This window comes from Sabethes cyaneus, chromosome 2 (genome assembly GCF_943734655.1).
Source record: "Sabethes cyaneus chromosome 2, idSabCyanKW18_F2, whole genome shotgun sequence".
In the NCBI taxonomy this organism is placed as follows: domain Eukaryota; kingdom Metazoa; phylum Arthropoda; class Insecta; order Diptera; family Culicidae; genus Sabethes; species Sabethes cyaneus.
Window position 1 is genome coordinate 141,401,294 of NC_071354.1, and position 25,933 is coordinate 141,427,226.

The window sequence follows — 25,933 nt, forward strand, 5'->3', positions numbered from 1 at the left end:
GCATAAACCGACATCACAGAAATGAAGCAAGCAGCATGTGAGGTGAACCGCAATTGACTCTAACCGGAATTGTCTCTCGTTTCTTCATATGGAAAAATGGTGTTTTTCTACAACAAAACTATCAGCAAATGTAAAATGTTTAAAATGTATCCGCCTGTTGCTAATCAAGTAATTCGGAGTCAAAATTAGAGTATATTTTATAATCAAAATTCTACAGTTCCTGAACAAGCAAACATAGAGGTATACTATATTTAGCAGTGTTGTGTATTTTTACTATTTGTACAACTTTGTAATACATGTAAAAGTCATACAACAATTCCAAAAAGAGCTAAAATAGAAAAACTGGTTTTTCTATCTTCGCTGAATAGATAGAAGGTTGCTGTCTTCAGCAAAATTTCTTGTAATAATATGCTATAAAACTTTGCAGAACTCGTCAATGTGTTATACGGAAACTGAAGAAAAATATTTTTTTTTATTTCACTTTAAGGGGGATTAATCAAAATTTAAATTCTACCAGACGATAGAGCTTTCAATTTCAAGAAACTTCCAAAAGTTCGATAAATCTAAAACCAAGTTTTCCCAGTCAAAACTCTAATGCGCACGTTTTTTGGTTTTGGGCTATTGTGCGCGCGAGTAACCGTGTTACAAAAGTTGGCGCGAGTGTTCAAGGGTTAATATCTTTTGACCGGAAAAACCAATTCTATGAAATTTTGCAGATACATTCGCAGTGTCAAAACCTTTCGTTTGATACTAAAATAATTGAAAATAATAAATTAAATTAAATAAATAATTGAAGCTAAAATTATTATAAATTATTGCTAATATTGATATGTTGTACACGATTGTTCAAACTTTCAAATTAAACGTCCAATCACAAAACAAATCAATAGTGATCTATTAGGCTATATTGCCTTTCAAACGAGACTAATAGCACAAAAATCGGTTTAGCTATCTCTGAGAAACAGGCGATAATTATTACCTTGTCAAAACAGGTTTTTTAAGGTTAACTTTTAAACTACTTGTTTGTTCTCAATAAAACAATCTGACAATTTTTATGATAGCAAAAGCTTTCATTTGGTACTAAGATCATTGAAATCGGTTGTGTGGTTCCGCAGAAAATCGTGTCAGGTAGTTTTCACATTTTTACTCATAACTTTTAAACAAAAAGTCGGACCATGAAACAACTCAATAGTGATACACTAGACAATAGTACCTTTCAAACAAAAGCAAAATCGAACGAATCGGTTCAGCTATCTCCGAGAAACAGGCGATAGAAAATGAAGCGCACACACACACATACATACATACACACACACAGATATTGCTCAGTTCGTCGAACCCTATCGATTGGTATATGTGACTCGGCCCTCCGGGCCTCGGTTCGATTTCGTGTTTTTCCACCAGTTTCTAAACCTTTGTTATATAGTATAACAAAGGTAAAAACACAGTTTTCAATACTTAAATGCTAATGCTAGGTGAAAACCGCATCAATAATTATACCTTTTTCACTATCGTTTATCCATTCTACTCCAACTACAACTGTAAGTAAATAGCGGCGATTGCGAGTTATTTCCAAACGACATTTTGTGTGACTAATCATCGCACGTAAGAAAATGTTTGCTTAACGGGTCTTCTGCTGGTGTTTGTTGAGTTTGAAAAAGTATTTGGCCGACTCAACCATGAGAACATCTGAGACACACTTAGGCGTAGAGAAGTGCCGGAAGACCTAATGCCTAATGGAGGCTCAGTATGAGGCGATTTCGAGTAAGGTGTTGTACAATGGCGTCTTGTCCGACCCTATAAGGGCTAATGCTGGTGTGATACAGGGCAGCAGACGAAATCGAGGATAACCTTGGAGTCCGCAAACGATGAAGCAGCTAGATGAATTTGACCTAACCGACGAACTTGCTCGCACGTCGAATCGAAATGCAGAGCAAGTTGGATGACCCCATCGTGACCTCCCAGGTAGCAGGTCCCACAGTGAATGTAGTTAGCGTAGTCAAGTCTATAATAGTGAACACTGACAATCCCGCCAACTTTACAGTAGCGGAACCTTGGTAGCCAGACAATGCCTGCTTGTGGTACAAAGACTGATATAGCCACGTCGATCAGGGAGGCCCGACGTGGCTTCGAAGATCTGCGAAATATCTGACGCTCAAACCAGATCACTCTACATACGAAACCCCGAATTTTCAACTTAAACTTTAAATTCGTACTGTACACTTTACACTTTAAATACGTATGTACACCTGCAAACCGTAGTGCGTCTCGCTGTCTGCGTTACATTATTCGTACCTGGTGGTCTGACAACTCCATCGTCGATGTCATCAACGCCCAATAGCAACAGAAATAAGAGCTACACACCTTGAGGAAACAAGCAAATGGAATTACCAGAGAAGCACACGACTTAGCCAACGACATCCGGGCTGCTGACGTGAACCTGATCAGCATCATCATCATCATCATCATCATCATCATCATCATCATCATCATCATCATCATCATCATCATCATCATCATCATCATCATCATCATCATCATCATCATCATCATCATCATCATCATCATCATCATCATCATCATCATCATCATCATCATCATCATCATCATCATCATCATCATCATCATCATCATCATCATCATCATCATCATCATCATCATCATCATCATCATCATCATCATCATCATCATCATCATCATCATCATCATCATCATCATCATCATCATCATCATCATCATCATCATCATCATCATCATCATCATCATCATCATCATCATCATCATCATCATCATCACCATCATCATCATCATCATCATCATCATCATCATCATCATCATCATCATCATCATCATCATCATCATCATCATCATCATCATCATCATCATCATCATCATCATCATCATCATCATCATCATCATCATCATCATCATCATCATCATCATCATCATCATCATCATCATCATCATCATCATCATCATCATCATCATCATCATCATCATCATCATCATCATCATCATCATCATCATCATCATCATCATCATCATCATCATCATCATCATCATCATCATCATCATCATCATCATCATCATCATCATCATCATCATCATCATCATCATCATCATCATCATCATCATCATCATCATCATCATCATCATCATCATCATCATCATCATCATCATCATCATCATCATCATCATCATCATCATCATCATCATCATCATCATCATCATCATCATCATCATCATCATCATCATCATCATCATCATCATCATCATCATCATCATCATCATCATCATCATCATCATCATCATCATCATCATCATCATCATCATCATCATCATCATCATCATCATCATCATCATCATCATCATCATCATCATCATCATCATCATCATCATCATCATCATCTTCATCAATATCATCATCTCATCATTTTTGGCCAGAAATAGTGTATTCCCATAAAATGGTCGGTTTTCTTCGTGTGATAGAGATTACGTTGTTATCCTGAGGATTAGCTGATTGTAGAAATATCATTCAAACAAATCATCGAGATTACTGCAGTTCGATGCAGTAGACAGGGATAGTAACATAGGATACAGTTTGAGGTCATCCATATATAATAACCTACATCCTGGTGGAATGACGAAACCGACATCGTTGAAAAATATAGAGAATAACGGTGGCCCGAGATTGCTTCCTTGAGGTACACCTGATGAGATAACGAAGCTATATGTTTCTTTATTTCCGATCTTCACATTGAGAGAACGGTTAGACAGGTATAGTTTGAGCCACTCAACGAAGCTGAGTGAAGCGCCCAGTAGAGCAATCTTCGTTGACCAAACTCGTGACTTTAGTCATGACCTTGAAATGCGGTCAGGCATATATTAATATTTTTTTGAAACGATGATTCTACAATTGATGAAGGGACGGTAAGGGAAAGTAATGAAGAAGGATTTTTTCGGGAATGAAGGGGAAGGGTGGAAAGGAAGGGGGGGAGTAATATGTAACTATGCTTAATAAGTTGTCGTTGTGACTCCTATCTTTTATGCAACTTCCAGCATTGGACATCAATTGTAGAATCATCGTTTCAAAAAAAGAGCAATCTTCACCAGCAGGATGAACTGATCGGCTCGGTCGAATGCAGCCTTTTTAATATCTGTATAGATGATATCTACTTGAACTAGCGTCGTGCAGTGTAAGGTAAACTGAACCAAATTAGTTGTTGTCGATCTACTTGGGAAGAAGTCATCTAAATCTGGGCTCGTCATATCATTATAATTTAGTGTTATACAATGATTGATAGTGAAATAATTTATCAGTGGCTCAATTTCGAGCCGCCCCGATAGACTCGAGGTACGATGCTGGTCTAGCAAACCAGTCGTCGTATATTCGAATCTCAACTGGAAGAAACTGTCACAGTCTATAGAATCGTGGCCCTAGTCCTGCTATTATCCTGTGTCTATTACAGCTGGCTGGGAAACGTTGTTCACTAAAGAATTTGAAAACACTTAGGATGACCAAACTATGCAATTGAAATGTAAATAAGATTTTTTAATTCTTTAATCAAAAGGCCACGAAAGTTTCAAATTATATAGTAAATAATCTGGAACATTTCAGTCAATTTTTTAACAACTTTATAAAGTGTAGGTAGAGACAATGAAATATCATAAAATCACGGAGCTCACGAATTTCAAACCCAAAATACCAAACATTTTTAAACACGTTGAACGTATCTACATATTTTCCGGCAATCATTTCCACCCGCAGCATTTGCTAAGAGTCAACAAATTTCTATTTCATTTCCACGAAACGATGCCGTATCGCATGATGAATAGACTAAATCGGTCAGCGGGCAGGCAGTTCCTACTTTTTCCATCCGTTTTATGCGCAGTCATGCTGCATGTTGACGCTCATTTTGCGCAATTTAATCCGGCTGGCGGTAGTACCGGCAACATTGCCCGTGCTCACCTCGCGTGCATGCATTGCATACCTGCCAGCTGGAATCTAAGTTACTCGTTTCCTCCGTTTGCTAACCGGTGTTTGGTTTCTTTCCGTTGGATACTGGATCCGAGGTTGGTTGCCGCATGAATAAGCGGTTACGTAGGTGACGGCAATCGATTATCCAAGGTTGGCTGCTGGATCCGGAGAAAGGAGATTGGATCAAAACAAATATAAGTAAAACTCCGGGCTCAGAGCCAGTATCTGATTTATGGGTCGAGGTATTTGAACAACTCCTGGCATGTTTGTTTCTTGCCTGTACCTATACAAAGATTGAATCAATCTTTCGAAAAGATAGATTTTGTGACTAGCTGTTATGATTTGGTTTATTTAATTAGTTGTTCATTGTCGGTACAAATGTAGAACGAACTACGTTCCAACAACCATGCATTGGTTTGATTGGTTATTGATCTTGTGGAAACCCGACCTGGACAGTCCAAGGTCAGTGTTCCAGCTGTAACACCTCTAAGAATCAAGCGGCCGTAAATCGCACCATACCAGCCGATACAGCAAATTAGCATACATACTTTGATTGGTCTCGTGCACCTTTCGAGATCGATTCAACAGATGAACATTCCTCAATTTGCTGCTGGATATAGAAAAACACCATGCACTTCGATCACGGCGATCACCTGCAAAATGTTTACAGCAGTATCGAGAACCGGGCAATGGGTAATTCCAATCAATTTGGATGTCGTTGTTGGCTAGAAAGAACCAGCGAGACACAAGTCATACTGACCATTAAACAGCACTAGGCATACATTAGCATACGCGTGAACTTTGTACGACTAAGCCTTTGGTTGTTTCCCATGAATAGTTGACTTTTGAGGTCAAAGTCAATGCGAACAAGATTAACACTAAATTGACATTCAATGCCACACGGAGCGCAGTCGGTTGAAGCAACTGATAGAAACAGGAAACAGTTTTCCACATATTTCGTAACCAATAGTTTGTCAACACAAACAATGCTGATTATATAGATTCCAATTAGGCTCGATTATGTTAACTAATGTATTTTTAGAGATTGCAGTTTGAGCTAATGAGCTAACCAATTTGAATAATTGAAACCAAAGTTGACTACAAGTTAAGCCTTTGAGATCAGTTTTTCAATGATCTAATGAATGCCTGTGCTAACTATAAGCAAAGCGATCTTCTCACGATAGATTTTATAAGATTTTAATGCTTCAAGCTTAGCTCAATGCTTGGCTTGCACGCGAAAAGTGGTTTTATCAATTAAAAACGAGCGGCCACAGTCATACATCGCCGTTGTACTTTTGTTTTTGAACTAAACTAGTGAACCTGTCACTGATGTCATTTTATGTTCGGATTAATGTATCACTCTGCAGAATTGATGTCGCGATATTTGTTCTTTTCCTGAAAATTAGTGACCGCTGTAATTGAATGTTCTCCCGGTAACAGCAATCGAAACCTTATAAAATAACTGATGTCATAAAATGACATGTTTTTAAAGAAAACATCTATGCAAAGTATCAGCTAAATCTGAAATGCCAAAAAAAATACTTTTGTCCATGCTAGTACCTTAGATTGTCTTTCTCTCTTTACGTTAAAAAACGCCGCTTTGACGAATCAGAGACATTCCCAACAAAAAAAAAAAAACAAATTTGACATGACTGTTACTGCGTGCGAAGAATGGAACAGTGAGTGTTATGTCTGCTTATCTGTGATGCTAGGTTGCAAATTAGGCACTGAGGCCGATCAACTTTTCGCTACCAAATTTTGTTGCCCTCGTGCAAAAATAAAATTCATGGCTGAGGCTTCATAAAAATAAATCATGCGTCGGTACGTTCACATAAAGTCAGTAGTAAAGTTTTAGCCAATACACTCAGATAAAAATAATTCCTTACATGAATACCCCTAATAACTTTTTTCACGTTTGCAGTGTATATGATATACGTGTATTCGTCGATGGTATGCAGTGGGAATGTATACGACTCATTTGTAAATATTTAAATTACCAATCAAAAAATAACGGTCATTTTTCCAGCCATTTTCTGTCCAAATTGCTATCCAACAAGAACGCCTATACTCATTACAGCATCGAAATTGATTACTTGGAACTCAACAAATAAGTTCAAATCGGGTACACTCACGTTTTTTTTACTCAGGGGACACGTGCCGCGTAAAAGAAAGCCGTTTAAAACGCCGCGTTAACTAGAAAAATGTTGTAAAAAAATCCAAATGTCGTCGAAAACTCCGCTCGAATTTAAAAAATCTCTGAAAAACGCGTATTATTTCAAAAAATGATGTAAAACACGTATAAATTAATATTCTTTGAAAAGGTGGTTCTACAATTGATGAAGGGACGGTAGGGGAAAGTAGGGGAACTGTGGGTAAAACCGACACCCTAACAATGGAGGGGAAAGAATGGAAAGGTGAGGGGTGATTATTCAAAACTTGTCATAAAAGAACCGCGTAAGTTCGAAAATCGTAAAAAAAAACGTGTAAAAAGACGCTTGAGTGTATATTCTCAGCCTTCAACCTGCTTCCTTGAGCTGAATAGGGCCTTCATTACATAAAAAATACCTCCGGCCAAAACAAGTCGTAAAATAAAAATGCATCTGTAGGCTGCAACCACCATGTGATCATTTGGCTAGCATAAAATTATAACTTACTAAGACAAGCTATACGTAAGCGGCCTTTGGTGATCGCAACAAAGGCCTTCTTATAAGGCTGACCTACTTGTGACTTGGTTAAAAAGACCGAGAAAAGATCCTAAAATGCAGTGTTGGGCACCGCTAATTCGCTAATTCGTTAACCGATGTAATTTGCTCGATAATCGTGGAAATTTCACTAATCACTAATCGCAAACTGCAAATTAACAGTTCTTAATTTACCTAAGATCAAAACCTATTATAATGGATAAAATGCTTTACAGTTTGTTAATTTTAAAATAAACAGCGGCACTTCATTTGGAATCATGGCCCAGCAACAATTCGGCTAGTCTGAGTATAAATTATAAAGTATAACTAGCGTTTCTCGATTAGTCGGTTAGCGAATTAGCGAATTAGCGGTGCTCAACACTGCTAAATGTATAAATAATATCGTTAGTAAGCTCGATAATTTAGGAATACTTAAGCACTAATAAGAAAGAGCCTGGGGGTAGTTTAAAAAGCAATAATAAAGATGGTATGCGGAATGCATATTTGTATTTGTGCAGAAAAATACTAGGGAAGAATAAATGATGAATGCAAAAAATGTAGACTCAGGCAAACTGAAAAATTCTTGATATTAGGCCAGAAATATAGACTTAGTGAAGGTCACCTGTATACGTCATCGATTTCATTTTTCACCAATTTCCATGAACACAGTACTTCAGTTAATTTTAGTGACACGTGTATTATCATGTATATCAAACAAAACCTTCTTCATATCTATACCTATATATACGAGGAACGTGAGTATGAATGTATGTACCGCCAAAACTTCAGAACGCCTGGACGGTTTAGCATCAAACTTCGCAAACATGTTCTTTGATAACAAAGAATCAGCGCAGGGAGGTTTACAAAGGGGAGAAGAGTTCTCTTACAGAGGGATGAGGAAGGTTGAGATGGCTACAAATGTTCAAGTGACTAGATGACAAAAGGGGGTTTCTGAAGGGGGGGGGGAAGAGGGTGGTTATTGAGAAGAGGGAAGTTTAAAAACGTTTAAAAGGCGCTGTTTCGCTTTATAGGGATTACCGAAAAGAACACAGATTTACAAGAGGCGTGGGGGCAACACCCTCGCAGCAAATTAAGTTAAATGAATAAATTAAACTATGTATCTCCACGGAAACTTTCTAACCACCGTTATTAAACCAAGTGACCCACTCTTCGGAAGGTTTTTATAACCTCTTGAAGAATCTATATACAGGATGCGTGACGAATTTTTGCTGTAAATTTGAAATAGCAATTTCTAATGCTTGCTAAACAATATTCAGGTATATCTGGCAGCACTGAATAGCTTATATTGTTGGGTGTCAGATGTAAACAAACAGAGTTGAGTAAACTGAAAGATGTCGAAACAAGAAAATAATCCGTCAGCTGTCGTCATTTGATTGCGCGTCGGAGCAAGCGTCGGTAAAACTGTCGTCGGAAAGAACAGTGTACTGTAAGACTTGGGAAAGTCATAAGCTATCCTGCACACCTAACCGGAAGGCATACAAGTACTGTTCCATTACCGCTGAACGGAACAGGGTCAAAAAAGTGGAAAGAATGATTGAAAAGAATACTGGTTCTAGACGTAGTCTCCCGCCAGGGGGATATGTATAGGTATTTCTTTGAACAAGAATTGAAGGTAACTACCAATGTACATCTGAAGGTTCTGCAGGTTTTTGTTGTTCCGTGGATTATCATCTTCATCTTCTAACAAGACGGCGCACCTGCTCATAATGCCAACAAAACACGAAAATGGCTTGTTGAAAATGTGCTGGAGTTTTGGGAGAAGGAAATTTGGCCCCTTAACACTTCCGATATCAATCCTTTGGATTATTTTGTGCGGGGCGTCAACGAGCGGGATACTATCGAGATCATCGAGGTGATGACGTCTGTGGATCGAAACATGGTAAAATGTGCATGCGACAGTTTCCGGAAATGTCTATCAACAGTCATTGAAAAGGATTTTTGCCGTAGGACTACGTATTTGTTTACTATACTGGGTAGGAGCGCTTTTTGAGAATGAAAATAGAAGTGTAGCGTTTGAATGAAAGATTTAAAATGCTTATAACTTCTATACTACTGAACGAAACATAACCAATAATATGTCGTTGGAAAGATAAAATGTCCAGCAATTTTATAGTAACATACTTATAATAATCTTTCATACGCTTAATAGTGAAAATATATGTAAAAACAAGGTCAGATTTCGTTAATATGGAAGGCTAGCGGTAAGTACGAATGACAAGCGGGAGCAGACTGCAATGATAGCTTCTAGTAGAAGCTTTTCAGTGCAGGATGCAATGAATCGATGCCGATAACCTACGTGCTTGTTGCCATCAGGGGTGTGAAATTGTCAAAATTTGGCGGACTAAACATCCTTGGATGGCAACAACTCTGAAGTAGCCTTCATATCGAAAATAACAGCTAGTAATAGTTAAATTATAGCTAATAGGCTGTGTTTGAATGCTTTTCGATTAGTCTCAGTTGTTTTAAGATGAATCAATCAGTAAGTAGATACCAGAACCAGAACTACCAAAACCAATGGGTGGGACATGGACAATGTATATAGTTTGATACCCACACCACCCCTCTGGTTGCCATCCATGCCAAAAGGGAAAGACATCTGATATTTGCGCTGAACTTACTTTGGCTTTGATGTTATTTGTAACCAATGGCCCTTTTAATGCAAATTTACTTTTTTGTAAAAATGTTTAGTTTATCGTACCTAAAATGCTAAATAAGGTATGGGAGGGTATTCCCAGCACGCTACTAATTGCGGCATAGATTACCTTTTTTGGCAACACTTTCCCAAATAAAAACTTTGCCGCTATACAACAATGCTGAAACGAATGTAGCACTCATAGGCTTTAATGTGTTATAACTATTTTCATAAAAATGTAAGTAATTTGCTAAATTTTATTCAATAAACATTAAAACCACTGCTTTTCCACTAGCATCTAACCAAGCTGAAAAAACCAGCAGCAATCGCTTACGCGTATCCGCTCTTGATGATGGTTTAGAAAACACACAATTATGATCACGTTTACTTATTCTAGAAACTAAACAGCTGTGAACATGCTATCACAGATCAATTCTGCTTCTTTTTATCACGGAAGAACACAAAAATTCCCCTCTGATATGAAAATATAAATCAATTTGCATTCACTAGCCATTAGCAGCATTTTGTTTTTAATTCCAGCATATGGTGCGTTATTTACACTACTACCAATATGTGAGACCCGAAACACCTGAAACACTTCTATCGTTTGGACATAGCTAGTATTTCAGTGACAACCACTTTCTTCTGGTGCTAATGTATATGAACGATTCAATGATACACTAGCGCCAGCAGCAAGCTGTTGTCACTGCAAAACTAATTATCTTCAGTGAGCCCGGAATGTAGGCAATAGCGACACATTATCCATCGGTCTCTCTTTTGATCTGTTTTTGCAAAGTATCAAATCCCTGTGCAGGCTATTTCGGCCGATTGGATTTAAAAAACACAGGCACCACTATAGAAAATGGGCCCAATTAGGCCGCAGCGACTTCATCATTTCTCGCGACTATAACTCAAATTAAGTAGCGTTTCATTAAGACCAAAATACACGACAATATTCAGTAAATAATATTCTAACAACTGGTATAAAAATCTTGTCTCGAATAAATATAGTTTCAACGTAATTCCTGAATATTGTTCAGGCTACCGCTTAATGGGCTGGAAATACACTCCCATACCCCACATGCTATTTTTGTGGCGTTTCCTTCAAACTACTAAGCTATAACACTGTAAAAGTCCCTAAAACAATTTTTGCTTTTGCTGATACATCGAAGAGATATTTACAGTTGAAAGAAAATTCAATTTTATCTTCAATTATTACTTGATGCTGAAGGCCACTAAGGCTAATTGATGGATGATATTCACATTTATCTTGAAACATTTACTAGGAGCTCGAATGTCATGATAATTATGTGCCTTCCGCGATGGAATTTGGCTAATTCAATCACCAACAAGAAACGAACAAAGATCTGAACCCTGACATCCTCACATATATGACTAACTGGTGTTAATTTTTTAAAACATGTCATTTACTGCAAACATTCGTCACGCACCCTGTATATAGAGGCTTGTCTGTAGCCCAAACTAGGTCTCTGACAGGACGTCATAAGAGGCTTATCGGTAACTAAAAACAGGTCCATGACAGGACATCGTGCTTTCGTAGGAATGGGTTCTATTCTTAGTCACCTCACTGGTCGACTACTGGACTGCTCTATTGTTCAACTGGTCGACTAGAGTGCTCGATTTGATTGAGCCATTGGGCTACTCAACTGCTCTGCTCGACTGGACTGTTTGATTCGACTGTTCGACTGAACTGCTCGATTGGACACGTCGACTTGATTGCTTGACTGAACAGCTCGATTTAATTGCTGGACTCAACTGCCCGACTGGATTACTCGAATCAACTGCTCGATTCGACTGATCGAATCGGCTGCTCGGTTCATCCTTTCGATTCGACTGCTCGACTCAACTGCTCGACTTACTACTCAATACGACTGCTCGATTCAACTACTCAACTCAACTGTTCGATTAAATTGCTCGACTGGACTGTTCGATTTGACTGCTCGACTGGACTACTCTATTTAACTGATCGACTGGATTATTCAACTCAAGTGTTCGACTGCTGGACTCTGTTTTTTTTTGCGAAATGGTATACCGCAAAACACTATTCCGCGTTATTGTCAACCGAGAATTAGAATGTTATACAATCAATAATCATAATAATCATTGCTACATAATCAAGGTACAAGCATGATAGCATATAACCAACATATGGAGCAACCTATCAATCAACCAACAGCAAAACCTACCCATTTTTTGAACAGAGATGTCGACTCGTTTAACGTCCATCTCGTTTAACGTCCACTATTGGGGGACGCAAGAAAATCGGTTGTAAAAAAAGAGGACATTAACTCAAATTTTGGACGTAAAACGAGAGGATGTTAATTCAAATTTTGGACGTAAAACGAGAGGACGTTAATTCAAATTTTGGACGTAAAACGAAAGGACGTTATTTCAAATTTTGGACTTAAAACGAGAGGACATTAATTAAAATTTCGAACGTAAAAAAGGTGACGTAAAACGAAATCAAGTAAAGTGAATGGACGTAAAAAGAGATTCTTGTGTATATCAAATTTTATTCGAGTCAAAGTGCACGTGGCTGGAAATACTGGCTTATTAAGCCAGCGTCATACCTCGAAGCCAACTGGGAGCTAGTGACAACATACCTAATTAGACCATTACAAATATTTTACTTAAATTTTAAACGTAAAAACCAAATCTATTGTTACTTTCATATATATGTTATTATTTTCCATGCAAAAAGCAACGAAAAGAAAAACAAAATCAAAAGTATTTTTCCCGATTTTCGGAAATTCCATTGTTCGAATTTCCATTTCTGTCACGTGCTAGAAGCGTTAATACTCTCGTACACTCATTTTTCCACTTCTTTAGGCTGTAGAGCTCACAGACAATTGATTTTATAAAAAAAATTTGTCTGATATCCCAAAAATTATTTTTTTACCCGTCGATTTTTCAAGCCAATTTCAAAGGAATGGAGAGGGGGTGAACCAAAACTTTAGAAATAAATCAGTAATTTGTAATGGCCTTATAAGACTATTCACTCACAGAATGACGGAATAGATCGTCAAGTGAATAAAATGTTAGAAAGAACCTTCCGTATCGTCGTATAACTCTCCGATCCTACTCGTACCAAAAATATCAATGGATAATACAAAAAATGGCGTTTACTTGTAGATTTTAGACAGCTAAACAAAAAGACTCTTGCAGACAAATTCCCGCTACCTAAGATGGATGATAGTTTAGATCAACTAGGCAGAGCCAAACTTTTTACAACTTTAGATTTGATATCAAAATTTCATCAAATCCCGCTTGATATGAAATCTAGAAAATTCACAGTATTTTTCACCAAAAACGGTCATTACCAATTCACTAAATTACCGTTTGGTTAAATATTAGTCCAAAAAGTTTTCAGAGAATGATGAATATCGCAATGGCAGGTCCAACCTCAGAATTAACTTTTATTTACATTGACGACATCGTTATAATAGGATGTTCAGTCAATCATCAACTCTCAAATGTTAAGCAGGTCTTCGAACGTTTAAGATTCTATAACTTGAAACCCAACGCTTAAAAGTGTAAATTGTTCACCTTGTGTGCAGTAGGTAACAGCCTGTAACTTATCTAAGTTATAAAATTACAGATCAAGGTATGTTATCTGCTGATTTTAAGCTTAGAGCAATCGAATGTGGCTCCAATCAAACCAACACAGGTTGGCACTCGAACATCTTGAAGAAACTCCTTCAAGATTCTTCGCTTTAGGTAAAACTAAACACCGCAGTTCACTCGAACCAGCACACCCGCTAGTTGCAGCCAACCAACCGTTGGCAAACCAGGCAAACGAACCATGGCGATCCTGCACCTGGCGAACCTGTAAACTAACGAACCATTGCTTTGCAAACAATAATATTACACGGCTACTTGCCAGTAGAGGCCAATAATATTACATGGCAGACCGTGACAATTGCCAGATGGCTGACTTCACGAATGGTGTTAACCCCAACAAAGAGTGTTAGCGCGTAAATACACCAAATAAATGCCACTACTGTACCAGGGTGCCAACTAGGGAAACATTTGGAAAACCTGGAAAACGTCAAGGATTTGGAAATGACCTGGAAAAACCTGTAATAATCAGAGAATTTTGAACAAAATCCGGGAATTTTTCAAACAACCGCAATGATCGATTCATTGAGTGGTCAAGTACACGTCGAAATCGATTTTAGAGTTAGCCGTAATAAACGCGTTCGGCGCTGCGAGAAGATGACTTTGGTTATCAATTTTTCACTCTCCGGTTGGGCATGAGCTTGCGAATAAACTTGGGCGGAAAAAAGAACGGATAAGGAATTCACGCACGGAGTGTAATTTGCCGCTCGGCAGAATAAGAGAAAGCGATTGAAGAACTCGCTTAGGGAAATAGAGTAGGTGGAGCAAATTTCCCTCTTACGGTAGGTTGGGTTAAGACCCACTGTATGGAGAAAATATACGAAAGTTGTTCTTGATAAGTCTAGCAGGGTGGTTGGCACACGGAGAAAATGCGTTCTCCATATTTGGGACTATTCCCCAATTTTTTAAAATTTTTTAAGTATTCGTAGAGCTAGCACTATTGGGTATCTGTAAAGCTCGCACTGAGTAAATAAATTGTTCCAAAATTATTCTTGATTAAACTTTTTGTACCTAGTATTTCAGGCGCAACACTGTTCCATTAAACTTTAGCTAACATCGGTGACTGGAAAATGTGGATGTAGTTCGAAGAGAAATTGAGGCCACTTCAACCGGTATGAAATTTAATAGCGCTAAAGCGGGGTAAAACCACTTCATCGTGAAAGTGTAAGTCAATTCAATACTTTAAAATGTTTGTTATGAAAGCAAGAAACGCAGATACAATGGTCATTGAAGACAACGAATTTCGTAACAACAAGAATGCGGAGGAACAGCAGTTACTTCTCTCGAAGAGGATACGTGATGTTAACGCACAGATGGAACTGAGTTGGATGAGAAAATTTCAGTACCTAATAGAGTAATTTTTCTCACATTCTCGTTGGTTGACAAATAATTCAAATATAAATGAACGAAACACATTTTCAGCTAAAATTATATCGCAATATGAAACCTGAAACCTGGAAAAACCTGGACAAATCAGGGAATTTTGAAGTATCGAGTTGCCACACATAAATTATAAGTTAGAAGTTGAGAGATACGCAAAAAACACATTAAATAATAAAATGCCATGCAATAACTTTGGTTATTTGAGTACCAACACCTCATTTTACATTGAAACCAACTAACCCCAAGTGACATGAAATATGAATTTGAAGGAAAAATTGTATGATTTAATGACATCCAAACGCACACACTATTGTTCAAATGTATAATTACCTTTGTGCCGGTAGAATCTATCTCGATAGAATGAATCCACGTGCTCCGATTCACCGGACTGCAGCGAATCGATGTCGATGTGATCATTATCCAGCGAGCCGCCCAGATCGTCATACTGATCCAAGTCTTGCTCTATCTCGTAGTCTTCGTCGTCATTCTGCTGCTGCTGCTGTTGCCTTCGGGCTTCATCGCCCGGTTCACTACCGTAATCGATGAACAAATTATATCGATTGGCTGCAGATCCAGTCTTGTATGTGCCAGTAGAATTCTGGCTCTGTTGACGCGTATCTCGTATCGAGTTGGCCGTCAGTGATCTGGCCAGGATTTCGTCCACCGAAGGCACTCGGATTTGAGGTTTCCTCTCGGGATGCAATCGCCTCTCCAGATAGCGTTGCAGAATTTTCTGGGTAATGAGGTTCTGACGGTGGATTTCAAGCACTTGTGGATCCACGTCCGCTACGGAGTAATGTTAGCAGACCGTTTGTTTATTCATTCAATCAATCGTTCAATGATGGGATATGGAAGCCCGAAAGGAAAGAGAAGAAGAAAGAGAAATCATGTAGCTCGTTTGAATTTCACAGTCACTTGGGGTCTGTTGCGTAGTCATAATTGGCCCGGATTCAGGATATTAGGCAGTAAGCTTAAGCATGTAATAAGTGTATCTATCAACTGTTAGTGTTACCTTCAGTGTAATATTTGAGTATTTTGGGCCCATGTTGGGGAGTTTCTTTTTTAATCGATTCCAAGTTCTACGTAACTAGGTTGCAGTGAAATATTAGCGAAATTTTCAGTATAAACATAACCTAGTAACACATGTAAAAAAATAATAATTATTTACACTTAACTCTCAAAGGGACCTTAAACTTGATACCGGTTGTGAAGGACGCTCAAAGCACATTTTGTGTTAGGTACTCGAAAGCCTTAACTTGGAAGCACTAAACGAACATGTTGAGCACGAGTACTCAATTGATTGCAACTCTCCACGGTTGTGTTTGCTGTTGAAATCGGCAACAAACCTTCATTATAATTGAGCAATTGTTGATCGAAACAGCACGCAGGATAAGTGGTAATAAGAGCCAGAGTTTGCAAAAAGTCATTTCGCGCTTAGTTGGATAAATTAATTTACATCTACTTGAGCTACTTTTCGCTCCTCCCGAACCAAGAGAACCTAAAGAAAACAAGTTAATGACTTTTCGTTTTTTCGACGGCAAGAATTTGATTAAATTACACAGCCTATGATTATGTCTATGATAATGATCCTAATCCTCCACATTATATGATCATTTTTCATGTAAAACGGGGGGCGAATCTGAATATGAAACCGAAAAAACCCTCTTTTAAATTCTATTTTTTTGTTGCTGTCAAAACATTAAATTTTACTGTGTTGCCCTGGAATATACGACATAGATAAACCAAAACGCATGAAAATAAAGTTGCTTCCGCATATCTGTATTACATTTTTATGTAGGATTATAAGTTCATAAAAATATTATGTAAACAAGTTTGCTGAATGCGTTACGACTGTCTATAGCCAACAATTTTATATTTCATTTGCAAGACAACTATAAAACAACAAGAAATGAACTCAGGGGTAAAATAGTGAAATAATGCAATTACTAATTTCCACCACGTTTGCACCATAATCGAATGCAGTAAATGCAACCAAACTACTTCTAATGGTACGGCCATAAGTCAAAGTGTGGATCTCATCGATGAACGCATGTAGGAAAAAATCGTTTATAAACAGCTGGAGAGCACAGCCCTTATGTGTAAAAAAAACCAATGTGTATATCTGCACAGGATTTTACATCATTATTTTGTCAGTTTATTTGAATTTTTAAAATATATTTTGATATTTACAGATACATTTTCTTCAATCTATGGTCTGCCAATAGTTAAATTATGTTAATAGTTAAATTAAATCTGCTAGTGATTAGGGGTGACATAGCAAGACAATAAAAATCCTGACGTAACATTTAACCCTATATACATACAGTCAACGTTCGAAAACTGGCACACAATTGCATGTGAGTTAATGAATGGGATGGCTCGAGGTGCCTGCATAAAACGTGAATTATTCATCGTTAGATTATCACGCATCGTAAAAGTTATTATTGGCCGGGTTGATGATACTGTTCAAAGCAAACTGTATCAGCTGAAGCTGTTATTGTTGTATTCCCAGAGCTACATTTCACTAAATGGATGTAAGTGATAAATAGCTCCTAAATTCACACCACTACCTAATAGTCAGGTATAAAATGTAATTATCATTACAACAAAACGGTCCACTCTTGATTAACGACAATTAAATATTTCTGTCTATCGAACCACTGCTGGTTTGACAAATTTGCATAATGTGGTGCTGGATTAACAAACCACCACCTAAGCGTAGGTTGGACAGTTATGTATAAAGTGGTAGTGCATCAATCCAATGATATGTATCCGCTAAATTTAGCACTGCAAAAATGATGTAGCTGCTGAAAGACGCAGGTTATGATAATTTATACACACCTACAGAAAAGCAGTAAATCAATCGCAGCGAAGGGGGTTAGGAAGATTTAGGGGTTGACCCCCCTTCCGTCTCCTCTTTCATGAGTACCATTTTCACCCAATAAAGGTAACCATTTCTCAGCATGCAAGCTACACAACGACAAATAGTTTCACTACATAGGGGAAATGTGTATAATGTGCCCCCCGTAAGAATAAATGGTTATATCTCCGTTATACTTCCCCAAATTAACGTTACAACTACGTGTATATGTTGGTGTTTAAGCTGACAACCAATTGCAATTGTTTATTTCATTTAGTATTGTGGAATAAACATGCTAGGAATTATTTAATAAAAGCACCTAAATGTTGTGTTTCTCGTCTGCGCGGGGTAAAATGCCCCACCTACGGTATAATATGCCCAATACGGTAATTTGAGTATTTCTACCAGTGACAGACCAACTCTATTTTGTAGAAAGTAAAACTATTTCCTTTGTTTTGCAAAATATCGTTATTTTATGTAAAATAAACCTAGTTTCGGCCTTCTGGTGCACGTTTTCTTTTCTGCATGGGGCACATTATACTGCAGCTGTGGCGTTTTGTACCGGGTAGTTGAATTACCCAGAATTTGGACGTTGGTAACAAATTATTCCCACCACGGTTGCTCTACAATACTAATTGAATTAAATAATGGCACTTGGCTTCAACTTAGATCTGTTTACCTATGTTTATAGCCACATTTGCAAGGGGGGCAAATTGCACCACCGCAAGTGGGGCATTTTGGCTTGCTTTTACTTATTTGAAAAAATATTAAATGCTAAAGCAAATCATGCGTTTCATACCGTTATTTTTGGCAGGGATGTCTTTTTGAAGTTCACTTTACGCAATCGAATCACAACAACCGGTTATTTACAGATTTTGACAAGAAAATAGCTTATGGAAATGACGCCAAAAGTTACATCGGAAGCTGCTCAAAAACAAATTTATTTTTGTTTTGTTTTTACAGCATGTGACAACTGTCATACTTGCATAGTAGGCTAGTTCCATCAAATACTATGGTTTCTGGGTGGTTTTGCATTTTGATTTCGCTTGTTTAGCGAAAAACGAAGGGGGGGCACATTGGCCAGGGGGGGCACGTTATACACAATTCCCCTATGTACAAGACACAAACTGCCGATAGCCGATGAAGGCAACCGAAGCACACATGATTAATGAACGAAATGATCGGTTTTAATTTCAAGAAAAGTATATAACTACAGTTTCAAGAAGAGCAGGATTTTTTTTTTGAGATTGCCATCTTCGGAAAAATATCCAACGACATAGTTTAAAAGAAGATTCAATAGATCTGAAAACTGGTTGAAAATTACGCGATTATTCTGCTACCATTAATTCCGCAACAAAGCTATTCCGAAGAATATATGCCTAGATGTACATATAAAATTGATATCATGAAGCTCAACATGCCCCACTATTAAATTCTATTAAATTTAAATTTCTGTTGGGGAAGAATAAATGCTTAATGCGAGAAATGTAGATTCAGGCAAACTGAAAATTCTTGATATTAGGCCAAAAATATAGACTTAGCGAAGGTGAGAGTCGAACTCACAGCTCCCAATCTCTAGTTGAGCCTGTTGTTTAACCAATTACACCATTAAGCCGTCTATACTCTGTGGTCTTATATCAAGGTTTTGTTATGACGCTTGCCTGATTCTATCATTCATTCGCACATTTATCCAGCGCGAATATATTTTTGTTGACTTATGTGTTGCGACCGCACAGATTGATAGACATATAGCTATAGACATATATCGGTTTGTGCTTAGCAACGTCAGTCGATAACCGTTCGAGCCAGCGGTTACATGTAGTGTGAGGATCCACTACGTATTATTCTTTTTTCTTTTCTTTTCAACGACGACGAGCTATATGTCTATCAATCTGTGCGGTCGCAACACATACAGTCAACAAAAATATATTCGCGCTGGATAAATGTGCGAATGAATGGTAGAATCAGGCAAGCGTCATAACAAAACCTTGATATAAGACCACAGAGTATAGACGGCTTAGTGGTGTAATTGGTTAAACAACACGCTCAACTAGAGATTGGGAGCTGTGAGTTCGACTCTCACCTTCGCTAAGTCTATATTTTTGGCCTAATATCAAGAATTTTCAGTTTGCCTGAATCTACATTTCTCGCATTAAGCATTTATTCTTCCCCAACAGAAAAGTAAAAAGCCGACTGCTATACGTCGTTGAAAAGAAAAGAAAAAAAAATTAAATTTAAAATTAGATAACTATTTTCAACCGTCTTTACTAATCACACATACTACATCCTAACTGTATATACAGGGTGAGTAGTAAGAACTATCAGTGTTTTTTGGAAATGTTTAGTTAAAAATGTGTTAATCACATGTATGTCTGTATATTTTTCGTTTAGTGTGTATTCAAATGTCAACACAGGTTGCAAGTTGGTTTTGAATTTTCATTCGCTTAAGAGTCGTGGTAATCAAGGACGCAAAAAGGGAACTTCTGCTAAGTCTGTTTTTGAACATTTTTGGACCGTGTGATATTTAAAAAAAGCTGAAACCACACGGAATACACGAAGGATTCATCTTTTGTACCATCAAGCGATACAAAAAAACCGGTTTTTTAAAAATACTCCCCAAACCTGTTCCTAATCGCACAGTAAGGACACCGAAAGCCATCAAACGTGTAAGAGTGAGAATTCGTCGGAAACCAGTTCCAGATAGCGGGGGGGGGTTAAGGATTGGTGGATCCGGCAAGGGGGAGTGGGTAACATTTAACCCGGGCAAAAGAGACTCTGTGGGGGTAGCCAGGGTCGACCTTGAAGGGGGGCCGACCGAATAATTCGGGTGTGGGTTGATTTAGAAAGTGACGGTTGATCTGACGGGAGGGGTAGGGGATGCCTACGACGGAGGCTTATGACTGAACCTTTAGGGTGTAGAGGCATGCCTAGCAGAGGGTATAGTTCGAACAGGCAAGAGAGTAAAGCTTGACCAAGCGTGGGTAAGGGCCTGGCCGGCAGGGAGGGGAAGGCTGACCTGACAGAGGGGGTAACAGTTGACTTAGAGAGGGGTTGACTCGGCCAGCGGAGTTGATATGGGCAGGAGGGTTTACCAAGCGGGAAGTTTGACCTAGCTGCTCTGCAAACATCGAAGCGTGGGTAGTGGAATATCACATGCTCCGGAGTTTTTTCGGCTACACTACAAACGGGTAGAAGGGTGCCCCTACTCGCCCTCACCTATATAAAAAAACACCCAATTGTGTTACCTCCCTACGTTTCAGCCAATGTAGCGGGAAATAAGCATGCCACAGGTGGTCCACTGTGTGCGGTTTACAGGAGGGCTTTGCAACTATAATGGTGCAGGTTATACAGATTAACCTGAACCACTGTGACACGGCATAGGAGCTGATTTGGCAGACGGCAGCCGAAACGGGATGCGATATTGCCATTATCGCGGAACCCTACCGGGTCACCAGGGGCGGCGCTAATTGGGTATTCGACAAGGGGCGGATGGCAGCGATCGCCGTAATGGGTAGATACCCCATCCATGAGGTGGTTTCGTCTGACCAGGAAGGGTTCGTGATTGCTGTGGTCGATGGCGTCTGCATCTGTAGCTGCTACGCTCTACCTAGGTGGTCACCGGAGCAGTTTGACCGGATGCTAGACGTGCTCACCGACGAGTTCACGGGCCGCAAGCCCGTTGTCATTGGAGGAGACTTCAATGCTTGGGCTGTCGAATGGGGTAGCAGGTGCACTACCCCTAGGGGACAAAGCTTGCTGGAAGCTCTGTCCAAACTGGACGTAAGTCTGGCTAACGTGGGATCCGTCAGTATCTTTTGTAGGGGGGTACAACAATCGATCTTCGATATCAATTTCTGCAGCCCAACGTTGCTTGCCAACATGGGCTGGAGGGTGTTAGATGAGTACACGCATAGCGACCACCAAGCTATACGATACACGATTGAACGACGGATGCCATGGCCACGCGGGTTGAAGTCGACAGGGAGGAGGTGGAAAGTGAAGTCCTTCGACATAGACCTGTTCGTTGAAGCACTCAGCGCAGAGAGCAACCGCTCGAACCTGAGTGCCCGTGAGCTGACCAACGTCCTAGTACAGGCATGTGATACCACTATGCCCAGGACGGGGCAGCCAACGAACGGTCGTCGCTCGGTATACTGGTGGAGTGGTACCATTGCCCAGCTCCGCTCCAGGTGCCACAGAACGAGAAGGCTAGCGCAGAGGGCCCCGACCGATGTAGATGCAGAAGCTCGGGGGGTCGAGCTTACAGCAGCCAGGTTGGCCCTCAACAAGGAGGTTAGACGTAGCAAGAAATCCTGTTTTCAGGAGCTATGCCGCGATGCGGATTCGAACCCCGGTGGCGCATACCAGGTGGTGATGAAAAAGATTAACAGTGCATCCGCGGCGCGGGAAACCTGCCCCCGAAAGCTGAAAGTCATCGTGGAAGGGCTTTTTCCGCAACACGATCCAGTTTGGTGGCCTCCGACCCCGTACGGTCAATCGAATGATGTCCTCATTCCGGTCACGAATAAGGAACTCATCGTAATTGCCAGGGGTTTAAGAACGAAGAAAGCGCCCGGTCCTGACGGGATTCCGAACAAGGCAGTCAAAGTGGCGATCCAAGCATATCCCGATATGTTTGGAGAGACGCTTCAGAACTGCCTAGAGGTATGCGAATTTCCAGACAAATGGAAAATTCAAAGATTGTTACTGCTGCCAAAGCCGGGGAAACCACCTGGTGATCCCTCTTTGTACAGGCCAATTTACCTATTGGACACGTTAGGCAAATTGCTAGAGCGGGTAATCCTAAACAGCCTGACGCCTGTGGTGGAAAGTGATGTCGGACTGGCAAGCTCGCAGTTTGGCTTCCGTAAGGGAAAGTCCACTGTAGACGCCATAAAGTCCGTGGTGGAGAGGACCGAGAAGCCTAAGAGAAGGAAAAGACGAGGCGACAGGTATTCTGCCATAGTCACAATCGATGTCAAAAACGCTTTGAACAGCGCTAACTGGAGTGCAATCGCGTTAGCGCTGCATAAGATGAGGGTACCGGATCATCTATGCAGGTTGCTTAAAAGTTATTTCGAGAACCGGACGCTAGTGTACGACACGGCGGATGGGGCGAAGAAGTACAAAGTGACGGCGAGTGTTCCATAGGGCTCGATTTTCGGCCCCACGTGCTGAGGCTCGAACTACCCGCTGGGGTCGAGATCACTGGCTTCGCCGATGATATCGTCCTTACAGTGGTAGGCGAGTTTCTAGAGGAGATGGAAATGCTGGTGTTGGACGCCATAAGCATAATAGAGAGTTTGATGGCGGGCGTCAATCTACGATTGGCCCACCACAATACTGAAGCGGTGATGATAAGTAACCGTAAGTCGGCTTTAGAGGCCAAAATAATCGTTGGAGGACAGATGATTGTCTCCAAACAAAGTGTGAAGTACCTGGGTGTTATGGCAGACAACAGGCTGAACTTCACCAGCCATGTGGATTAAGCTTGTGGTAAAGCGTCGTCGGCGGTTTCTGCGTTGTCCAAGATCATGCAGAATGGCTGTGGTCCTAGCAGCAGTAAGAGACGCCTGATGGCCAGCGTTGCCATGCGTTGGCGGTGCCACGGTACGGTGCACCGGCATGGGCCCCGGCTTTGGAGAGTAAGCGCAATCAGGCACGTCTGAACAAGGTGTTCAGGCTGTTGGCATTGCGCGTTGCGTGCGGCTGCCGTACCATATCATCATATCCGATCACGGTAGGTGGACCCACTGGCTGATCTATAACATCTCGTCCTGGATCGGTAGAAGAATGGGGAGGTAAATTTTTTCCTTACCCAGTTTCTGTCGGGACATGGATGCTTTAAGAAGTATTTACACATGCGTGGACGGGTAGGCTCACCCTTTTGCCTCGTTTGCACGGTAGCCGAGGAAACGGCGGAGCATGTGATGTTTCACTGCCCGCGTTTCGTGGCCACTCGGCGGGTGAGGTTTGCGGTCGTTGGGGAAGACACCAACGCCGACATCATCGTGCAGAGAATGTGCGCTGAACAGCGCGCATGGGGTGCCGTCGATAGGGCGGCAACGGATGTGATAACGGAGTTGCAACGGCTAGAACGTTTGCAACGACAGGGCCTGACATAGCTTAGCGAGGGTCAGCAGAGGTTGGAAAACTCGCAAAATGAATAGATACGCCGAGCATCGGCAAACGGTTTTTATCATGATAAAACAGCTACGCGAGTGGTTCAATTCGCCTATAACAATGAGCAACGTACACTCACGCTTCATATCATCGCTGAATATACGAATATCGTGAGCAACGCATAAGTGCAAATTTCTGCTTTCTGCTACTTGTAAAGCCACTAACACTACTTTAAACTATTCCGTTTTCGTGGTAATATTATTTTGAATACTTTCCGGCGTCCGCGGGCGTTCTATATCCGATAAATCGAACACACTCAATGTTCAATATTCAATTTTTGAACGAATTCTGATGTTCACACTGAGTTTCCATTCATGATAAAATTCAAAGCTGATGCGTGCATTATCGGCGAGGCAGGCGAATAGTGTGTGTTCATGAGGGATGTTCATCGATTCAAATGATCACTTTTTCGCGAATTCTCCAACCACTGAGGATCAGTAATGGGCTGATTGGCCAGCCCAGGTTCTAGGTAAAGGGTGGTGGCGGTATGAAGTGACAAGGGTGTTGTGTGAATCCACGCACGCAACGGATAAGTCGGAGTGCTTAGGCATGTCCTCCCTCCTGAAGTAAAATCTAACGGTAGTTCCGGGAGGGGTTCAGGAAAGGCCAGCAGAAGAGTTTTTAGTAGGTAGGAGCATGTTGGCACCTTGATAGAGCGAAATAAGGCGCTATATCCTTGGCCAATTGCAGCCTGGCTTCTGGTCTAAATGCCATTAGTTCATCCCTGAGGGTCCGGAGTATCACTTAACCTTTATTAGCAAAGATACTCCCAACGACTGTAAATAAATCATTATCTGTGTATATGGGAAGCGTTTGGTACGGGAGGTCCACGCTTTCTTCCTTCCCCTTGATTTCAAGGAGTTTAATGGAATTAGATATTTTTTCTGGTTCCACTTGATTCCTTTGAATTCTTTCTGCGGTACATGCTGCGCAGTTGGCCTGGCCGTTAACAAGAAAAATGATTGATTCAAGTAATCGTCATTTTCCAGGATGCCTTCAAGAATTGGCTGCGTTAGTGCGAGATTAGATTAGATTAGTAGGAGCATGTTGGCACCTTGCGAATCCTATTCGGCACCGTGAAGGTGCTGTCTATGAAGATTTTCTCCCTGCATAAACATTATAAAAAAAGACGAGATGTTTCGGATCAGTCTACGGGTCCATCAGCCGTGCTCGGCATTGTGATCTGCTTTATCCCGAATGCCTCTGACATTTCTCTGTCTATATTAAGTGAATTACCAGTCGGTAAAAGATTGTAGTCTGTCTATACCTATAGCACTTGCTATCATCGATTAAGAGTATACATATAGGAAGCGTACCCGCAATGACACCTATCGCATCTAGCGATATGGCGCGATATCCACACGCCTCCCGTAATGCTATCAGTTTGAACTCTTTTAAGACTTGCTTCGTTGTGCTGACTGCCCAACGCTAAAACCCGACCCAAGCCGATGCACCATACATTAGCACTGATATGGCTACGATGCCCATAGCCATTTGGTATAATTTGGAAAGCGCTGAGCGCAGGACCGAGAATCGAAACCTGTGGAACATCCGCG

General features: G+C 40.3%; 1 protein-coding gene across 1 annotated transcript in view; it reads right to left on the reverse strand.

The window, feature by feature from the left end:
- The window catches only part of LOC128734510 (uncharacterized), an 82,050-nt gene that overhangs the window by 39,497 nt on the left and 16,620 nt on the right, over positions 1-25,933 (reverse strand). The window contains exons 3-4 of the mRNA XM_053828748.1: positions 15,665-16,120; positions 6,657-6,686 (exon numbers count right to left, since the gene is read on the reverse strand). Coding sequence (XP_053684723.1) covers positions 6,657-6,686; positions 15,665-16,120 — 486 coding nt within the window. The remainder of the gene's footprint in view (positions 1-6,656; positions 6,687-15,664; positions 16,121-25,933) is intronic.